At 41.2% G+C, this 20,017-nt stretch overlaps 1 protein-coding gene across 1 annotated transcript in view; it reads right to left on the reverse strand.

Moving 5' to 3' along the window:
* Window positions 1-4,692: 4,692 nt before the first annotated feature.
* Window positions 4,693-20,017, reverse strand: part of LOC145398743 (uncharacterized) — a 147,541-nt gene continuing 132,216 nt past the window's right edge. The window contains exon 26 of the mRNA XM_080271541.1: window positions 4,693-12,669. Coding sequence (XP_080127667.1) covers window positions 12,634-12,669 — 36 coding nt within the window. The 3' untranslated portion in view covers window positions 4,693-12,633. The remainder of the gene's footprint in view (window positions 12,670-20,017) is intronic.

Genomic DNA, 20,017 nt, shown 5'->3' on the forward strand with positions numbered 1-20,017 from the left:
GCAAGATACCTCTGTGTCCTATCTGAATCATCTTAATGGCAAAAACAGCGAAATTTAACCCCAAAACAGTAAAATTTAACACTTACAGCAGGAGACGGAGCCGACGCAGCCTCACCCTCTTATCGACCGAGTACCACTGACTGACCAATGGAATGCCATGCTTGTTCAGCCCAGAAACTCGTGTGAAACTTTACCCAACTACTTCTACAACCACTAGAGGGCACGGAGCCCCTCTCATCTTCAGGGTAACTCTAGTATTTTATTCAAGCTAATACAAGAGGCTATTATGCACCTGTGAGCTATTTATAAGTGTCTGAGAGCGTTCATGCTGTAAATATTAACCCTCCAGTGATCGTGACAACGCTAGTACTTTTATTTATTAGACTCCAGACGATTTTATTCAGCTGGGATTGGGTCTTCGGAGCCTGAGTGCATAAGAGAAAACCATCGTAGAGGAAGCATCAGGGACCGTAGCAAACAAAGTCAGAAATTATACTTAGATGTTTACCATACTCTAATCACTTTCACTTTGCCTGATATTGCCATCTCCTCACCTTAAATGCTGAGCTGTAAGGATACATTAACACTAGAATATAGAACAATACTCTCTTTTCCCTAAATGGACCTAAAATTACCATCTCTCCACCTTGAATGCTGAGTTTTAACAATAGATTAACACCAAAACATGATGAGGATAACTGCAGTAGGCCGGTTGGCCCATGCTAGGCAGCTCCTAGAAGAGTAACTGAACTACTAGAATGAGATAGGGATAGCAAAGAAGAAGGTGTGTGTGTGTGCGTGCGTGCGTGTGTGTGTGTGTGTGTGTGTGTGTGTGTGTGTGTGTGTGTGTGTGTGTGTGTGTGTGTGTGTGTGTGTGTGTGTGTGTGTGTGTGTGTGTCTGTGTGTGTAACAACTCCTTCAGTTGCAAATATTTTAACTTAATTTGCCATGTGAAACTGTGAATATCGTTATAATATTAAACACAAAATAAATTGCATTATACGTGATACAGTTACGCATCCAGCACACAGCATCATGATATATATTAAATAAATGTACACGACACATGAATATACCTGGTAGGGGGACAGGTGTACCCAGGATCCACACATGTGTATAGGTGTGTGTATCCTGGGTGTATGGAAGTGACGAACCACACCTGTCACACGTGGTCCAGTCTTCCACACAGGTGTCTCATGAACACGATATCAAGAACAAACTAGTGTACCATTTCCGCTGAACAAAATAATTAGGAGACAACAGATTATAATCGTATAAAAATGAACGTGTTAATATCAGTAAACAGAGCACTGATTCCGGATGAAGTACATAGAAAGAAGAAAATAAAGGGTTGATTAGTGTATTTACCTGTGCGGAATACAGGTGGGGGTGGGAGGGAGAGGGACAAAGAAGAGGAAGGATGGGAGGACAATGGCGGTAATCTGTTTTGCTCCAAGTATTGTTCCTTCCAGCTCCTTGTGTCTCTGCTACCTCTCTCTCTCTCTCTCTCTCTCATCTTTACCTGTCTTTATTCGCGATCAATTAATCCATCGTAGGTTTAAGTGTTTACATTCACCTTAATTTTAAATCCCTCCCTCCCTCTCTCTCCCCCCTTCCCCTACCCACGTCTCCCCTTCCTCTTTCACTCTTATCATGTCTCCTTTTCTCCCTTCACAAATTTCCTACTCCCTTCCCTCCCACTTTCACTTCCTCCCCCTCCCTCCTTCCTATATCTCTCCCCTCGTCCTCTTTCTCACTTACCTATACACACAGATTATTCCCCTTCACGGGTATAATCCCTGCCTTAATCCCCGCCTGAATGTTGGTTAAATCTGGCAGATAGACAACACTAATCCCTTCTCATCATGGTGACCCGGTTCACCTGACCCGCCCTCACTTGCCCACACCTGACCTTGCTGTTAGTGGCTGCTGTATTTGTTGATTTTTACCCTTTTCACTTTATCCTTCCATTCTTTCCTCTTCCCCTCTTTTACATTCCTTTTATCACTCTTTTACTCATTCATTTATTCACTTTCATTCATTCATTCACCATCACTAACCCACTCATTCAGTCAGTGTCACATTCCCCCTCATTCACTCACTCACTCATTTCCTACTCATTCATCCACTCACTGACATTCCCACTCATTCATTCACTCACTCACTCATATTCTTACTCACTCTGATTCCTTTCTCTTTGCCTTCTGATTTTCTCTCCCTCAGTAATACAAAATTTCTCACCCCTCCTCTTTTGTTTTTCTTTCTTGCTTCTTTCTAAGGGGGACGAGAAGAGAGAAAGAAAATGTTAAGAAAATGGAGAAAAATGGGTGAGAGAGAGAGAGAGAGAGAGAGAGAGAGAGAGAGAGAAGGGAGGGGGATTTTGTTTGTAGTGTCATTAGGCGAGGGTAAAGGAGGGAGGCTTAAGTGATAAGTGAGGTACACACACACACACACACACACACACACACACACACACACACACACAGTCCGATCCCAAAGGCCCAGCCGTCCTCCTGCGTGTCATACACTTACATAATTATATAAACTAACTTTCCTTCCCTTTTTAACTACGTCATTCTAAAACCGCTTTACACTATATACAAGCTATCCAAATTTTACCACACCCTGGATATTAAAAAAAATTACAAAGCAAGAGAGTGAGAGAGAGAGAGAGAGAGAGAGAGAGAGAATGTTAAAACTACTCGCGAGATTTTTCCAGCCACTTGTTTTAATTAATCTGAAAAGAACTCGGGATCTGATCAAACAAGAGTTTTTTCTTTCTGCTGAGGTAATTGCGAGCTGGAGTTGGCCCATGGGAGTAGAGAGAGAGAGAGAGAGAGAGAGAGAGAGAGGGAGAGAGAGAGAGAGGGAGGGGGGGGGGTTGAAATAAATATAAGAGAAAACGAAGACCGGAAGGTGAGATTGGCGAAAGTGGAAATGAGAGGGGAAAAGATTAAAGAAAGGGAGAATGGAGGAAAAAAGAAAACAGTAAATTATATGTTGATTACCAATAAAACAAAATGAAGGTGCATAGAGTGGATGAGAGGGGGAGATGGAAGCGAAGATGAGAGAGAGAGAGAGAGAAATGAGCAAAGATGAGTTTGAAAGTGCAAGTATGATTTAGGGTGTGAATGAGAGTTAAGAGATAAGGAATATATAAGTGTAATGGGTGAAAGTGAGAGTAAGGGTGAAAACGAAAGATAAGGGTGACGGGTGAGGGAGTAGGCAAAGGCAGGAGTTATGGATGAGGGTAAGGATCAATATTGGTTCAAAAACTCCATTCCGCCATCGTTCAGGTGGCCGCAATCTTCCACACAATCACCCGCGGCCTTCAGTAACACACATCTCAATTCTTTATCATCCCTCAATAGCCTCGGGTCTGTTTTTCTTGTGATCTATCTTGGAAGGATCACATTGCCTCTCTGGTGAAATCATCTTCTTGGATTCTGGGTATTGTGAGTTGACTCCGTGCTTCCTTTGACCCTACATGTTGCTGATTCTGTACATCCGTGCTGCCCTTGACCCTACACTGTTGCTGATTCTGTACATCCGTGCTGCCTTTGACCCTACACTGATGCTGAGTCTGTACATCCGTGCTGCCTTTGACCCTACACTGTTGCTGATTCTGTACATCCGTGCTGCCCTTGACCCTACACTGTTGCTGATTCTGTACATCCGTGCTGCCTTTGACTCTACACTGTTCCTGATTTTGTACAAAGGTGTTGCGTTCCTCTGGTGGACTGCACCTCTCGTGTGTGGAGGGGGAGCGGCAGAACCACCACATTCACTCTTTTAAACAGGGTGGACACAGTGGGTGTTCATCTTAACAACTCCCATCCTCTCCCTGACTCCCCTCAGTCACTTTATCACAATGTCGCATCCTTTTGTCTTTTTCATTAGTTTCACTCTAGTCATTGCTCTTCAGAATTCTCTACCTGCATCCTGTTCTGATTACAGGGGCGTGCAGCACCTGTCTATATACACACTCATGCCTCTTTTCTGCCTATCTCTTAATTCGAGTCAGTCTTTATTTTCAGTCATTCATATAACATTTATGAGTTACACAGCTGGTAATCTCTTGCACAGTCTTCCCCAGTCTGTCTTTCCCCTTTCCTACCACCTCCATTCTATGAGGGCATCTCGAAATAACTGTATCTTGATTTTGGCTCCCTTGGCTTTATGATGAATTATCATTAGTTATTATTATTATTATTATTATTATTATTATTATTGCAGGCTTATAGATTTGGTTTTCTTCTTTTTCGCAGAAACAGTGTGGAAAGTAAGGATGAAGGTGAAAAATGATGGTGGAGTGAGAAAGATGAGAGTAAAGTGAGGAGGAAAGGAAGTGAGGGTGAGAATGAGAACCAGAGTGAAAGGTGAGATCATAAAGAAAACAGGGATAAGGATGAGGATGTGAATGAGTCTGTGTGAGGGTGAGGATGAGAACTGATGATGAGGGTGAGCGAAAGAGTGACGGGAGAGAGTGAGGGATAAGGAGTGAGCGAAAGGGTGAGGGAAAACGGATATCAAGCGTTGGGCCCCCAGGGGGTACCCCTTGCGGGGCCACTAGGGGTTCCCCCACCCCTCGGGGGGTCCCAACCATCCACCTGATTTAACCCCTTTTATGAGCCACAACTTGCTGAAGTGCCTCAATTCACTACATCACCAGGTGGAAGTAAGACACACACAAAAAACATTAACCATGTTTATTTTAAAATACAATGACAGACACTCGGGGAATCTTTTAACAAAAATGTTACCACAAATAGCTTCTTAATTCCATCACTGCTGCACCCTTGTATTGTTCCAGTGATTAACGCCTCAGTGAAAGAAACATAATTCTGCTTTCGTTCTAATACAGCACAGAATATTCCTCCTCTCATGATTGGGCACAGCCAGGATTTTACAGGTGGGTTGCCTAAGGGGTAGCCTGGGGATCTGGGCTCTTGCAGTTTAAAGTCAGTCATATTTCAGGAGTGACCACTGCCACTCCAGCCACCCCTCTGGCTTTGCCACTGGAACCTGAGAGTGTTAAACAAAGGTTCAGGAAAGAGGCTTTGATACCTACTCTGTGCTGGACCATGACAGTCTTACAGAAGACTGGTCTGAAGAAACACTCGCACAATGTCAACAAAATGTGTGTATGAACCTTTGTACAGATGTATTTTATTTCACAGGAATCTTAACTGTACAATAAAATAATTTTTATACTACAGTCATTAGACTCTGAAAGAAAACAAGAATACTTCAATAACTTGTGACTGGAATCACTTGCTTTTAAAATCAAGGTAGTTTTACTGTAATCTGTGCTAAGGGTCTCTGTCCTAGGGCTTCAAGTGTTTTTCAACACTCACTTTACTACAGATGGCAACACACAAACGTTTCTCTCCTGTCTACACTGTGAACCCAGAGCCCAGGGATGTCCCCTTCAATCTTATTCTTGCTAATGTAATTAGAAACAGTTTTATTCAGCTCAGGAGATACTAACTGCACAGGTTGGATCTAGCCTTCATTAACTCCTTAAATACTTGTGAGCTGAATACAATCATCTGACACTAGCAGGAATAAACTGTAGGTCACCCTAAGTCAAGGGATTAAGATCAAAGAGAGACCAGCAACTGAGCTGAAAAATGACCAACTCTTTTACTGCCACAGATGCACTCTGGTATTTGACTCAAGCTATTTTATTCAAATGGGAAAAATTAAAGCATCCCAAGGGTTAATGGAGATCTCTTAAATTTCTCTTGGTTAAATAATACTGTCTTGTGGTACTGTTGCCAGGGTCTTAGCTAGAATTTTCAACACATCATGGCCAAGGGATGGCTCAAGGAGAACTCTTTATGAGAATCTAGGGTTGTTCTCCTGGAAATATTAGTTGGCCAGGCATATTTCAGGGGTGGCAGGTGTCATACCCCACCAGCCCTCCGGCTATGCAGTCTGAGTACAATACCATAATACGTCCATTGGAGGCAAAAGGGCTAATAGTCCTGCACAAAAAATAAGGACAAAACTTAAGTGTACGTGCTCTACAAACCACAACACAATAACAAGACACTGGAGATGACACACTGAAAATTCAAAATTCATTTTAACAAAGTAAACTTACAACACATTAAGTTACCCAGGTTATGGAGACCCACATAATGAACATATGACTGGAATAACCTGAACAAAATAGGCAAGCTGCAACAACTGATACACAGCCACAAGTAATAAACTAATAAAGTTCTACAACAAAATTATATATCTTTTCTCATAACAATTCTTATATATAAATATATTTAAGGGAATCAGTGGCATAACATAATGGACTGAACTAAGAGAGGAGTCAGTGTTGTATACAGGAGATGAAACAGACATTATTTCATTGCCTGTCGCTCACAAATGTTGATGACAGGAACGGTACAACACAAGTGGCTGTATTCTCATCAGATCAGGAGGCTTTCAAGCACCTCTTCCCTAGTGATTCATTTTACACATTACACCTTTGTTTCACTCTCATCTTGAATGCCGGGACCAACTGCTTAGCCCCGGGCTCCTACGCTTCTCATGGGGCAATGTAGGATTGGATGATGGATGGATGGATAGACAACTTTGTTGACAGAGGTTTTGAGTCTGAGAAAACTGTTTGCATTTCAAATCTCAAAAGTAGCCAGAGGAGTTTCTATCATCCGAACTCATGTCAGGTGACCTCTGGCTTAAATGATCTGGAATAAGGTTACCCAGCTTTGGGTGCTCCTGTGCCTCCAGCCCTCTGAGGCCTCGAATGCAGTAACAAAGAATAAAGGACTTGCTGTCACTGTTTATTTATAATAGTCTTGAATATTATTTACATCTTTCCAATATTCAGGGATACTGATGTAGGATGCAATCATGTGGTAGCCTCATGTAAACAGATGACTCCATTGCTCAGTTATATAAATACCCTTCAAGTTTCTCCCTGTCACCTCATGTAAACAGATGACTCCATTGCTCAGTTATATAAATCCTAAATTCCTCCCTATCCTCCTAAAAAGAGGATAATGGAAACTGCAAGGGGACAGCTTCAGCCTGAAATCCACTGGGTTTATGTCCTGATGAACCTGAGGCCAAAACACCACCAACTTAACACAACATGAGAATATTAACATGCAATGTGTAAAAATATAGAAAAAGGTACAACACAGCTTCCTGATGTGATGAGAATATGACCAAAGTTTTAGGAAACTAAATTAATTCCCATTATGCTGATGGCTTTGTAATGCATACAACTTTACTGTGCAGCACTGCAATAAACTGTTCTCTAACCATACACAAGTTTTATATCAAAGGTAAGAAAAATATTGCACAGAACTGAGCTGAGAGATTAACTTGCTGTTGCTAAAACACTGAGGGGTATACATGTAGATATTATAGAGACAGAGAGAGACCTTCATGCTTCTTTTAATCAATATCATGTTATCAAAAGTTAATTAAACTGTGATGGAAAAATGCCTACAACCCTCTCCTTCCAATGGTGTATTTTATAATCACTACCTCCACATGATTATACTCAGCCCAGTCAAGACTTCTGAACTGTAGGGGCTGGATGAAGCTTTAATTAACCCCTTCACAGCTTGAGGTCCGAAGGCAGTAAGAACAGTATGAACTACTGTATACATCATCTGCATAAGGGGGTCAACCAATATAAAAAGGAAGATAGGTCAGCATCCCTGACATTTATACTACAACTGCAAGAGAGCAATACCAAGTGAATGACTGAACTGCTGCTGGACTCATGGCCATATTTCCACAGCTTTACCATATCTCATAATACCACTTCCTCAGCCATGTATTTGGCAAATTAAACCTTAACCCTCTCATGACTGTGACACCTCTAGTACTGTACTTTATTTCCCTTTCATGATGAGGACAGCTCTAATATTCTATTTCCCTCTCATGATTGGGATACCTCTAGTACTCTATTTCCCTCTCATGACTGGGACAACTCTGGTATTCTATTTCAACTAATGCCAGATAATTTTGTTCACCAGACAGAGTAACAGGAAACAGTGTGTAATTTTTTATAGGGGGGAATGACGGGCAGGAGGTAAGCTGATATTGAAAAGATATAAATGCCGCACAACACAGGTGAAATGCACAGACTAAATCACTGAGAAAGAGGTGTCAAGTCTGCAATGCCAACAATAATATACATACTCTTGAGAACATAGCAACTACACTTCATGAACAGCCTATGCAAAGCTCTTGAGAAAATGCAGAGAAATAAAATTACGAGGAATGAGAACACTTTGTGTCTACGTTATATGAATGAGAAATATGACCAGGAAGATTATAAAGTCAGGGGAATACAATCACACAGGACACTTTAAACCCTCCATTACAGTGATTCATTTTCTTAAAGCTTATTCTCGTTACTTCCAGGTGACTTTATTTAGCTTTGGTGAGACCTTCTATATCAAAGGGCTTAATGAATCTAACCTATCTATTTATCTGTGTACAGCCAGATGTCTCAATTCTGGAAGAGGTGGCCACAAATAAATTACATCTGTGTTATCTTGTCCTCTGCCATTAGGATGCCTTCTCTCCAACTCACACACCCCTCTCATATACTTCATCCCATCCTTCCACCTCATCTTGGTCTCCCCCCTCCTCTTCCTTCCCTCCAACTAACTCACATTCACTCTCCAAGTCAGTCTCTCATTTTCAATTCTCTTCACAATCAAAGTCTCTCCAAAGCTGAATATAAGCACTGAAACGTAGTAAAAATAAAATGGGGAAATCGTTGTCGTGAAGTAGCTAAACCCAGACATCACTCCATGAAAGCATAAGGGACTGGCTGAATAAGCTACCTCACATTCCATGCTCAACAAGGATAATAATAATTTCTATAGTCTGTCCACTTTAACCAGACAGAATTTATCATCCTTCTGCTATTTCCCACTACAGTACTCAAGAGCAATGTAAGATAATGCTATGGCTTTACATCCATTCCATAATTTATTTTTTTATGATTAGCACTATATTCAAGTGTTAATATATTGCTACAGCTCAGCATTCAAGATGGAGATATGGCAATTTTAACAGTTCAGCATTCATGATGGACAGATGGCAATTTTTAGGTCAGGTTAAAGTGAGCAGAGTACAGTTTCTGTGGGCAAGAGTTGAGTCCTATCAGAACTGCTGTGAGATGATGTGCTTGATCTGATGGCATATTTAACAAATATAATATGCCTCTTATACTTACAAAAATATACTCTTGCACTCTCACTGAACTGAACTAAAATTGTATCACCAAGGAGAGCAACCCCAGACATGCATGGCAAGAATAGGCAGTTACACGGAAGTTAAATTAGCCTGATAACTGGGTTGACTTTGGTTAGCTCTCATGCTATCATTTTTTTTTATTTATTTTTTTTTTTCTTGCTCTCCAGACACTACTACCCTCCATCCTGCAGTGGGAAAAAAAGTCTGGATGATAATGGTGGTGATTACTGGCACATCAGCAGCTGCTTTAATGAACACCATAGGCAAAGTTTCCAGTGTATGCAACATTTCCACATTAAAAGTACTTTTAAAAAAGTATAATGTGAAAACTTGGAAACAGAAAAATGTCCTTGCTTTCCTCATATATCTGGGATTGTCCAGTGACACTGATATTAAATATAGTAATTTGGCAGCTTTCATGACTCCTCCTATGGAAGTGTCAGGTGTTATCCTTACTAAAAACTGATTAATAATTAACTGAGAGTTCCTAGGACTTTATAAAGGCGACTAGAATTCATTACAGTATACACAAAAAAGTAGACCACAACCAATACACAGATTTACAAGTCTGAGTCCTCACTAACCACCCGTAATCCAGTGACTTTTTTCTATTCCAGCTACCTCCAGACTATTTTATTCAGCTCATGTGAGGCTTTTTGGAACTGAACAGGTTAGATACAGCCTTCATTAACCTTTTCAGTGTAGAGGTGTTTCCGCCTGTCTGTCCACGACCGTGTTTTAATCCCAAAGAAGGTGGCCACAAACAAATCCCTGCCATGTCACCCTGTCTTCTGCCATCAGGCTGCCTTTCCTCCAACTCACACCACCCTCAATCATGTACCTCGCCACTCAATCCCTCCACCTCATTATCAGTCTTTCCATCCCCTCCCCCTTCCACCTTACTCACATAAACTCGCGTAGTTAATCTCTCATTCTCCATTCTCTCCACATGACCAAACCATCTAATAGTACTTACCTTCTTTTACTATAGACTTCTTATGGTGGAGGAGTCAACAAAGGCTATATTATACTCAAATTGAAAAAAAGAAAAAAAAGTGTCAACCTGAATATAATTGTTTAAAGGCAGCTTTAAAAAAAAACCATGGGATTGCAGGTATTAATCTTATGGAGGCAGGACACCATGACTGCCAGTACTCCTGTTATTCTAAACTGCTAAACACACTGAGAAAGTCTTGTCAGAAATCACATCCGAACTGGCAGACTCAGTGGGGTCTATTACAGTCAGTTTGAGTGACATGCCAAATGGTTTCCTGTACACCAGGAAACCATTTACTATGCTGGGTGGGGTGGTAACCATAAACAGTAACCAAATTATGATGCCTGGTGGTTTAGTGGGCACTTAAGGCATCCAATCGGACTGAGCTGGTGCAGGTTTATATCCAAGGGGTTGTTGGGGTTTACTGCTCACGTAATGCCACTCAGGGACAAGTGAGGCTGGTCACTCTCATCTTAAATGTCAGGACCAACTTACCTAGCCCCAGGCTCCTACACTCCTCAAGGTGCAACACAGGACTGCATGATGATGATGATGATATATTGTTTTACAATGTCTATCAAATCCTCCTTAGAGCCTTATTAACCGGTAACACATGGTGCTGGTACCAGAGAGCGATGCCTTCACAAAGTGGCTCTATAAACCAGGCAGCTTCAATGCCTGGTTATACAAACATCCCTCAACTCCTTATCCCCCAGAAGGAGGATGGTGGACTGCAGGAGAAGGGCATTTTCCACTTGCAGTCTACCAGGTTAACATTCAGAAGAGCCTACTGCCACAACAGCAACAGCAACACATGGAGAAAAATTTTTGTTCAGTAAACAGTACAGTAAAAGTCCTGTAATCCGAATGGCTGGGGACTGAAGGTCTTTTGGACTACTGGGAAGGACCTCTGAGAACATTAGAAATATATACATGCTATTTAAATAAACACTTAAAATGATATGGGTTATTATATGCTCACCAGAAATGCAAAAAATTCAGAGTATTGAAATATAGTATTTGGATTATTGGTGGCTGGGTTGGAGGACTTTTACTGTACTATGGAGCTTCCTACACTAACAACTATACACCCCTGTCACTCTCTACCCATTGGCTGCTGCCTTAGATACTACAGTTACTTTCAGACAACCATCATTGTCATACAAGCTAAGGTATGTCATGAGTTTCATTACACTGTGGGACTGGTATGGCTATGTACCCAATATACCACCACAAACTGTATTTTGTACTGCCATTACAGGCAGTTCAACCCCTCATAATAATATGATATTGTTCAGGCAATACAGACTGGCTGTTACCATTTACCACACTCATAGTTCACTGCAGATTACACTCAGCCACAACCCACATCCCTCCAATTTGCCCACACTCCTTCACTGAAACTCCATCACCCATAACTCTAGTTCTAACATGGAACAGACTATAGTTATAAGTGATGGGGTTAGAATGCAGGAGAATGGGCAGGTGCAGCAGGGTGGGTGTTCTGACTAGGTGTAATTCTAATCTGTTATGTATTTTAGCACCTATCCATGAGAAAGCTTCACAAAACTACATGGGTGAGTGTTGGATTAAAATACTAACAGATGAGTTCAGGATATTTCCCCAATTATCATTCGCTACCACACTAACCACAGAAACCATGCATCACTCCAAAAACTGTACAGGTATTATGTACAAGGACATTAATACTGTGCAAAGACTCTGATGATGTAGAGTACTGAAGCATATTTTCTGTTGTCTAACCCTATCCCTACAGTTCATTTACTTTAACTTGGTTGGAGTACAATTCTGTCCACCAATGCCTGGTATAACATCAGTGGTCTGTACTCACACTTGGTCATGGCTCAGGTACAGTGATGAGACTGAGGATTTTTAGAACCTCTTCCTTGGCTTCTGTTTTTCATATAACACATCCTTGCATGTTATTTATACAGCTTTAATATCAATAAATCTAGGAAACATTATTTACAGTGTCAGTTATGACAAATTTAGCATTACTAACATACAAGACAAAAAAAAAAAAAGAAAAAAGAGATACTACACAATTTCCAAAGCCTCATAGGACCATTCTTCAGCCAAGGGGGTTCCCCAGCACCTCTTCCTGAGCAGTTTAATTCTGCATATAGCTCCTAACAATCCCTTTAATGTCATTTATGCTATTTATACTGGTAATAAAAATACATAAATGGTATACAGGATAGTAAGATATAGCAGGCAATATAAATCACTAAGGATGAGGCACTCCAAAGCCTCCGAAGCAGACGAAAAAACGGGCATCAGAGCATGACCCTGCATGTGAGGGGGGCGCAAGTGGTGTGTGGAGCTGTGATGATGTGTATGTCAGCCTGACTCACGGTGTCCACCGCTCAGTATAAGCCCAACCCATGTGTCCAGCTCTGGATCTGTGAATAATATCAATAATAAGGTTATTGTGAATTTTTAAAGTGTCTAAGTGTGTGCAATGCGATACCAAAATTGCGATATCAACTAAATGATAACTATAACTATACTCTTTTTACATTAACTTAGCTCAGGTTTTCTTTCTTTTCCACTTTATTTCATATAGCTGAGTGGCAGAAAACAACATTACTACAGCTCTTCATCCTTTCCACAGCACTTATCTTTTAAAAACATCATAATTAGGCTAGTATTAATCTCTTGTTACAACTCAGCATTCTAGATGGACAGATGGCAATTTTAAGTCAAATTAGAGTTAAAACAGTATAGTCCAGTGATTCATCCAAATCCTTTTTTGCCCGATCAGCAGCACAGAGGCCTCGGGAAGGGCTACTCATTTCTGACACTTGAGCCTCATTTGTCCATGAGTAGCATATCTGAGTACTAAACCCTAACCACTCTGTATAATCTAATCCTTTACAAACCCCATTCATAAACAATGCGTAGGCAGGAAGTCTGTCAGTATAATCATCCACAATATCCATATTGTAAATTTAACACAAGTAGTTATTGCAGTATCACACAGTCACTATTAAATATCTTCAATCAAATTATTTTTTATCTTTTTATTTTTTTAATGCTACCTATTTTGTCATGATTTTATTCAGCTTCAAAAAGGTCTTCAGTCTGCAGTACACTGGGTTCATGCTTCAGATGAACCAGTGTCTGCTGCTAATACCAGCCTACTGCTACTAATACTACTACTTACTACTATACTACAACTACAATTATTACTAAGTGAATTCATCAGCTAAAAAAAAAAAAAAAAAAAAAAAAAGCCTTACAGAACACACCTCCACACAGTGAAACAAAAGCAAACTTTAAGACAAAAAATGCACTCAGAAAATAAAAACAAATAAGAGGGAAAAATAAATGTATATGAGATGACAGAACATACATAAACACAAGAAAACAATTTTTGAAGATGGGGTTTTGTTGTTGATCAACCCCAATCTGTATGGCTGAGCAGACCCATCATACACAGGCAAGAAACTGCCCCTGTAGGGTTGTCCCATGCAGTGAACCAATGTTCCTTTGCAGCAGACACTGCTTCACCACAGCGAGGTGAGGGAAATAGTGTGAAGCGTTGGTTCCTGGATTGTATCATATTACAATATTTATATGAGCTCCACCACGCTTGCACACGACAGCCTTGGCCACTTAATGCCAGCTCTCTATGTTGCTCAATTTCCAGCAGCCTCCCTATGCAGTTTCTTAACCCTTAGGACACACTCTATGACCTTGCCCCAGGTCTTTTTTGGCCTACTTCTCGCAACCCCACCCCTGACGTTCATACTTCTCAGCTTCCACACCCAACTGCTGTTTTCCATCCTCTCAGCATCCCCAGACCATCTCAATCTACCACTCCTCATCACAACACCGACACATTCCAACCCCATCCTTCCTCTTAGCTCCTCAGTTGCAATTAGTCCCCTAAGCCTGGCATTCAGGGACACACTACACACAAATCTAATCACTGCCATTTCTGCACATTTAAGCCTATGAATATCCTCTTCCTTTACTACCCAAATCTCCTTATCACATATCATTACACTTCTAACACATGGCACATACAAAGATCCTTCAGCACAGAGAGAGAACCCTCTCAATGTTAGGAGAGGCAAGAGCTCCCCGAACTTCCTCCAACCACTCCTTATCCTGGCCACAAAGCTAGCTCCAGCCCCATCTTCAGTACAAAACATGTCCCCCAAATAACAAAACACCTCCACACACTCAAGAGATTCTCCAGCAAGATCAATCTTTTCATGCCTGACAGTCTCTACATGCTACGGATGATGAATTTGCATCTCTCTCTCTCTCTCTCTCTCTCTCTTCAGTTAACAGGGGCACCACAGCAGGCTTCATTCTGCCCTTTTATCGGACTATATGGATACCACCCAGTGTTGCAAATGGCTTCCTGGGTTACAAGACCATTAGGTTTGTCACTCAATGTAGAACCAACTGAATTGGAAAGAAGAGTAATAAAAAGTGACATGTAGGAAAGGAAGAAGTAAGAAGAGGGAAGGGTAAACACAAATACAGAATGAGAGAGGGGAATGAAGAAGTAGGCAGTACTACATTAAGTGAGTGGATGATGGCTGCCATCATTTACCACCTTGGAGGGATGGGGTGGGGAGGTATACAGATGAGGGTAGTGAGAGCTGAAGGAAGGGCAGCCTGAATGCAGAGAAGAGGGTGACATGGGGCAATCAGACTGTGGCTATCCCTTCTGCGATTAAGGCATTTGGTAAGACACTGACAATCAGTAACAGCTTCCACTCACAAAAATAAGTTCCATCCTTCATCCAAACTTGAACTGTTCCATCAGAAGCACAAAGGACCAGGGCAAAGCTACTCAACTCTGACAGATAAGGCAACAGTGATCATGCACAAACTCCGGAGCAACATTTTGTGTGCAACAAACACCAACCATTCCTTGGGCTTGAGTCCTTCGGGGAAACAACTGGCTGGAGCTCCTTAACCCATTAAATCATGAGGAAACCATTTTACTCAAACATCATCATGACATTAGAAGGAAGAATTGCTTGAAAGGCGAGTCAAAACAAGTGTAACCCACTTATTTGAGCACAGTTTGGGGTAGTTTCTCCTTCCTCAGCTTTTTCTAGCTCTCTGGATCCTCCTTCACCCCATTCATACACAGGGGCAGAGGTCTAGATGATAATGACAATGATGACATCCCTGCACTGCTGGGATTATATAGGTAAATAAGGAAATAATCAGTACCAAACATAGTTTTAAAAAAAAGGGGGGGGACTGTAATCACCATTACCACCTTCCACAGACTGCTGCAAAAAGCCATGATTGCATATCACCACACAACACTCGACACAGAAAGGCAAACAAATAGAGAGAGCTGAAGATGAAAGCTGTGAGGCACACTTTGGAGTGAACTGGTACACCTGTGCAGGTCAACCACACACCACACCACAACAAACCACACCATACCACACTTCACCACACCAAGCCACATCCCTGACAAACACAATCCAACACATGAAAAGAGCTGGACACAGTGAGACAGCCAGATATGGAAGCTGTGAGGCACACCGTGGAGTAAAGTGGTATGGCTGGGCAGTTCCAACACACGATACCCCAACACTATCTACACCCCACCACACACAGAGACAGACAGATAAAATACACAAAGAGAGCCAGGCATGGAAGCTGTGAGGTACACCCTGGAGTGAACTGGTAAGACTGGGCAATTCCACAACACACCTCAACACTAACTACACCCCTTTACATAGAGAGACAGACAGACAAACACACAAGGAGAGCCAGACATGGAAGCTGAGAGGTACACCTTTGAGTGAACTGGTACAGCCGTGCAGGTCCACAACACCACATCGCCGTTCCAGCCACATTTCATCACCTGCTACCCACCTCAGTTACAAACCATGGAAGTGGGACTCAACCAAATGACCAGGTTAGTAAGCTAGTACATACTAAAATGTTAACTTAAAGTACAGTAGCAACATATTAAAATGTTAACTTAAAGTACAGTAGAACCTCTTTAGTCAGGATTATGTGGGGGAAAGGTTGTCCGGATCAGCAGATGGTCAAAACCATACAAAAAATATTATCTACATACAATATATGGTAATTATATACTGTACACACACACACACACACACACACATAGAGATCAAACAATATGAGCTCCCATCTCTCTTCTGGGAGGGTAAAATGCTGACAGTCATGACAACCTTCACATGATCCTGACCGACCTGGTGAATCACACACACACACACACACACACACACACACACACACACACACACACATCGGCTCAGTGGTAACATTCTCGCTTAGCATCTGCTAAGACGTGGGTTCGCACCTTGCTCTGGCTTTGAAAAGTTTCACTGACAAAGCAGGTGGCCACTGTCCTCCTTGAGCAAGAGGATGGGTGTGTGCGTGTGTGAAGGTCAAGGTTTTGCCCCTAGATCAGACTACGTGAGCTCTCAGCTCTCTTCCAGGAGGGTAAAATGCTGATGATCACAATCATCACGTGATCCTGACTGACCCGGTGTGGTATGGTCACCTCACTTGAAGATGCATATTGATAAACTAGAGAGGGTTCAACGGATGGCAACGAGGATGATACCATGCTTAAGGGAACTCACCCACGAGGAGAGATTGGAAAAACTGAAGTTACCAACACCGCACAAGAGAAGGGAAAGAGGTGACTTGATCATGATATTTAGAAATGTAAGAGAATTGGAAAGGGTGGATAAAGAGGATCTTTTTGTGCTGGATGATGGAAGAACAAGAGGTCATGACTTAAAGTTGAGGAAAAATAGATGTCTTAATGATCTTAAAAAGTTCAGTTTCCCAAACGGAAGCATAAGTAATTGGAAAGACTTAGACGAAGAGGTGGTGCAGGCGAAAACATTCACGTGTTTAAGAGTGCACTAGATAAATGTAGACATGGAGACAGGACAACGCACACACACACACACACACACACACATACACACTAATGCTCTTGTGCTTGAACACGGCAACTGGCAACCAAACAAATGACATTCACTCTCCACACGGCTAGTTACAGTGGTTTTGGCAATATTTTGAATATATTTTTGGAATTCGTGTTGTTTCAATTTTGTCCGGATGAACTGAAATCCGGACTAACGAGGTCCAGACCACAGAGGTTTTACTGTAGCATCATACATGCATAACCAAAATACAACTAACTTGTGGGATGCAAACTAATGACAAAGTTAGTAAGGCAATAGCATACTGATAACTTAAAGTACCTTCATATATGCATAATCAAACTGTAAATAACTTATGATTTATTGGCCTCAAAAGATTCAGTACATACACAAGGTATAGCTATACCATACCCAGATTAGGTTTCCCACATACCTCATCTATCTACTGCATCTAAAGCCAGATGCCTCATACCCAAAAGGGATGGCACAAATAAATCAATTCCATGCCACCCTATCCTCCACCATTGGGCTGCTCTTCCTTCAACTCACACCACTCTCTCATTCATATATCTCTCTTGATCCCATTCCTCTGCCTCTTATAATGTACCCCCAGTCTAATCATGGCATGGTATGGACATACAGTCTGTGTAGGCACCAGATCCTTTGAGTCAGTAAATTATGGGTTTTATGCCATTCTTTTTTCATCTTGACTTAGCCCACATTTTCATTCCTTCGCAGCTTATTCCACAAGGTTCACTGAAGGAGACAGACAATGCTATGGTTCTAAATCCTTTCCACAGCACTTCTTTATCTCTAATATAATATTTTGATGTTAATCTATGTTTACAATTCAGCGTTCAAGATGAAGATGTGGCAATTTTAAGCCAAGCTGGGGATAAAAGGAGTATAAAACCTGCTACCTTCTGCCAAACATGCTTACAATCAACAGCACCTATTTTCTTTTAAAATCTACAGTGCAATTTCCTATGCAATATTCCTACATGCTATGTTAGTTTCAAGGTAAATCAGCACATAATTTATACAATCTATACTGAGAACACATACATTTTAAAAATTAGCTATGCATAAGTAATAAACACTGTAAGTTTATCCACACATCTACAGTACAGTATGATGCCTCAATCCCAGAGAGGGAGTGGGGGGAAAAAAATGCTAAAGAGGTTAGAAATGGCTTACCATCATCATCATCCTACTCTCTGATAGTGATGATAATAATGAGCTATTTTTAACATGTTTAGGAAATGAGCTTATACTCAATTTTTAGTGAATGATACAAATGTTAATCAGTCCTGACACACAGATCACTCAATGACATGTGCAAGTATCATACAACCACATTTGGTCAACAACCTCCATTACCCAGTTCAACCTGCAAAATTTTTGATAAATTTCTTATACATGTTGGGGGGAAAAACAATTTCAAAATATGCATTGACTGAGAGAGGACAGGTGTTATCAACAGCCTCCTATTTCATGACAAATACTTTGGGAAGTAAAGGTTCTTACTGTAATTTAAAGTAGACAGTAGTGGCAAGAATAAACATGAAACACATGCCACAACATCAAAGTAGGACCTCTCCTACACAGTGATAACTATCTACAGTTTACTGATGTACTTCAACTATTTTATTCAACTTAGGAAAGATCTCTTATACTGAATGGGCTGGATCTAACCCCTCCAGCTAAGTAATTCTCCCCCAGATTGAATAAAACTGTCCAAAATGTGGCAAGAACAAATGATAAGTATATCAACAGAGTGAAATGATAAAGAACTAATGCATGAAGACAGAGGCCATAGTTAGTATTCACCTGACAGGAATAGGTCACTTCCACAAGCTGAATATTATTGCTGCATAAAGTTGAATAAGCCTTAGTAATGAGGTACGAATTAGACTCCTTGGTTACTGTTAAAAACGGAACTCAAGTCTGACTACACCTGGCCATCAACTAAGCTCAAGGTTCGGGATGCTTGTTAAGTTAGAGTAAACACACTTCAATATAAAGACATAACAAGTCTCCTTATTTACTAGTAAAAGTAGCACTCCAATCCAATTACAACTGGCCATTAACTGAGCTGAAGGACAAGAATGCTTGTAGGGTTAGGGTAAACAAACTATAAATATATGAATCTCCATGGTTACTGGTACAAATGAAACTCCAATATGATTACAACTGGACATCTACTGAGCTGAAGGTTAAAGTTGCTTGTCAAGTGAAACACACTACAGTTAATAAAGAAATCTTGTTAGTAGTGTTGCATGTGTCTTGCCTGTATAATCACAGGGTCTTGGTGTGGTCTGACCTCTCACTCTCCACTACCTCTGCCTGTAGTGTGCCATTTACTGCCTTCACCTGACAATGGTAGTGGTACAGATGGGGTCACAAGTTGTGTCTGAGAGTCTGTGATGAAGGAAGTACAGTAGGGGTAAAGAGCTGTGTTGGAGCCAATGGTGGTTGAATTTACCCACCTACAATACCAATGACTCCTGTGACACGTTCTGGCCCATACTTTACCTCCAACTGACACAACAACTGACCCTGAGTTAGCTTCCATCTGACAGAACGTTTGCCCATGACTGTACAGTACAAACAGCCATATGCATAAATCTTACATCGCTAAATGGAATACAACTCCCTGGTTTTGGATGGCCACTTACGGAAACCCTATGGTCAGCCTGCACCTCACACTACAGAGTGCTGTCAGCAATACAGCAAGATCAAACACATTCCAACCTTCATCAGGTATAAAGTACAATACTGGAAGCCTACATCCCACTTTATGATTTAAGGTTTTGACTAACAATTTCACTTGTCC

The sequence above is a fragment of the Coenobita brevimanus genome, chromosome 46 (genome assembly GCF_032717465.1).
Source record: "Coenobita brevimanus isolate Jiangsu-jjx chromosome 46, ASM3271746v2, whole genome shotgun sequence".
Taxonomy (NCBI): Eukaryota; Metazoa; Arthropoda; class Malacostraca; order Decapoda; family Coenobitidae; genus Coenobita; species Coenobita brevimanus.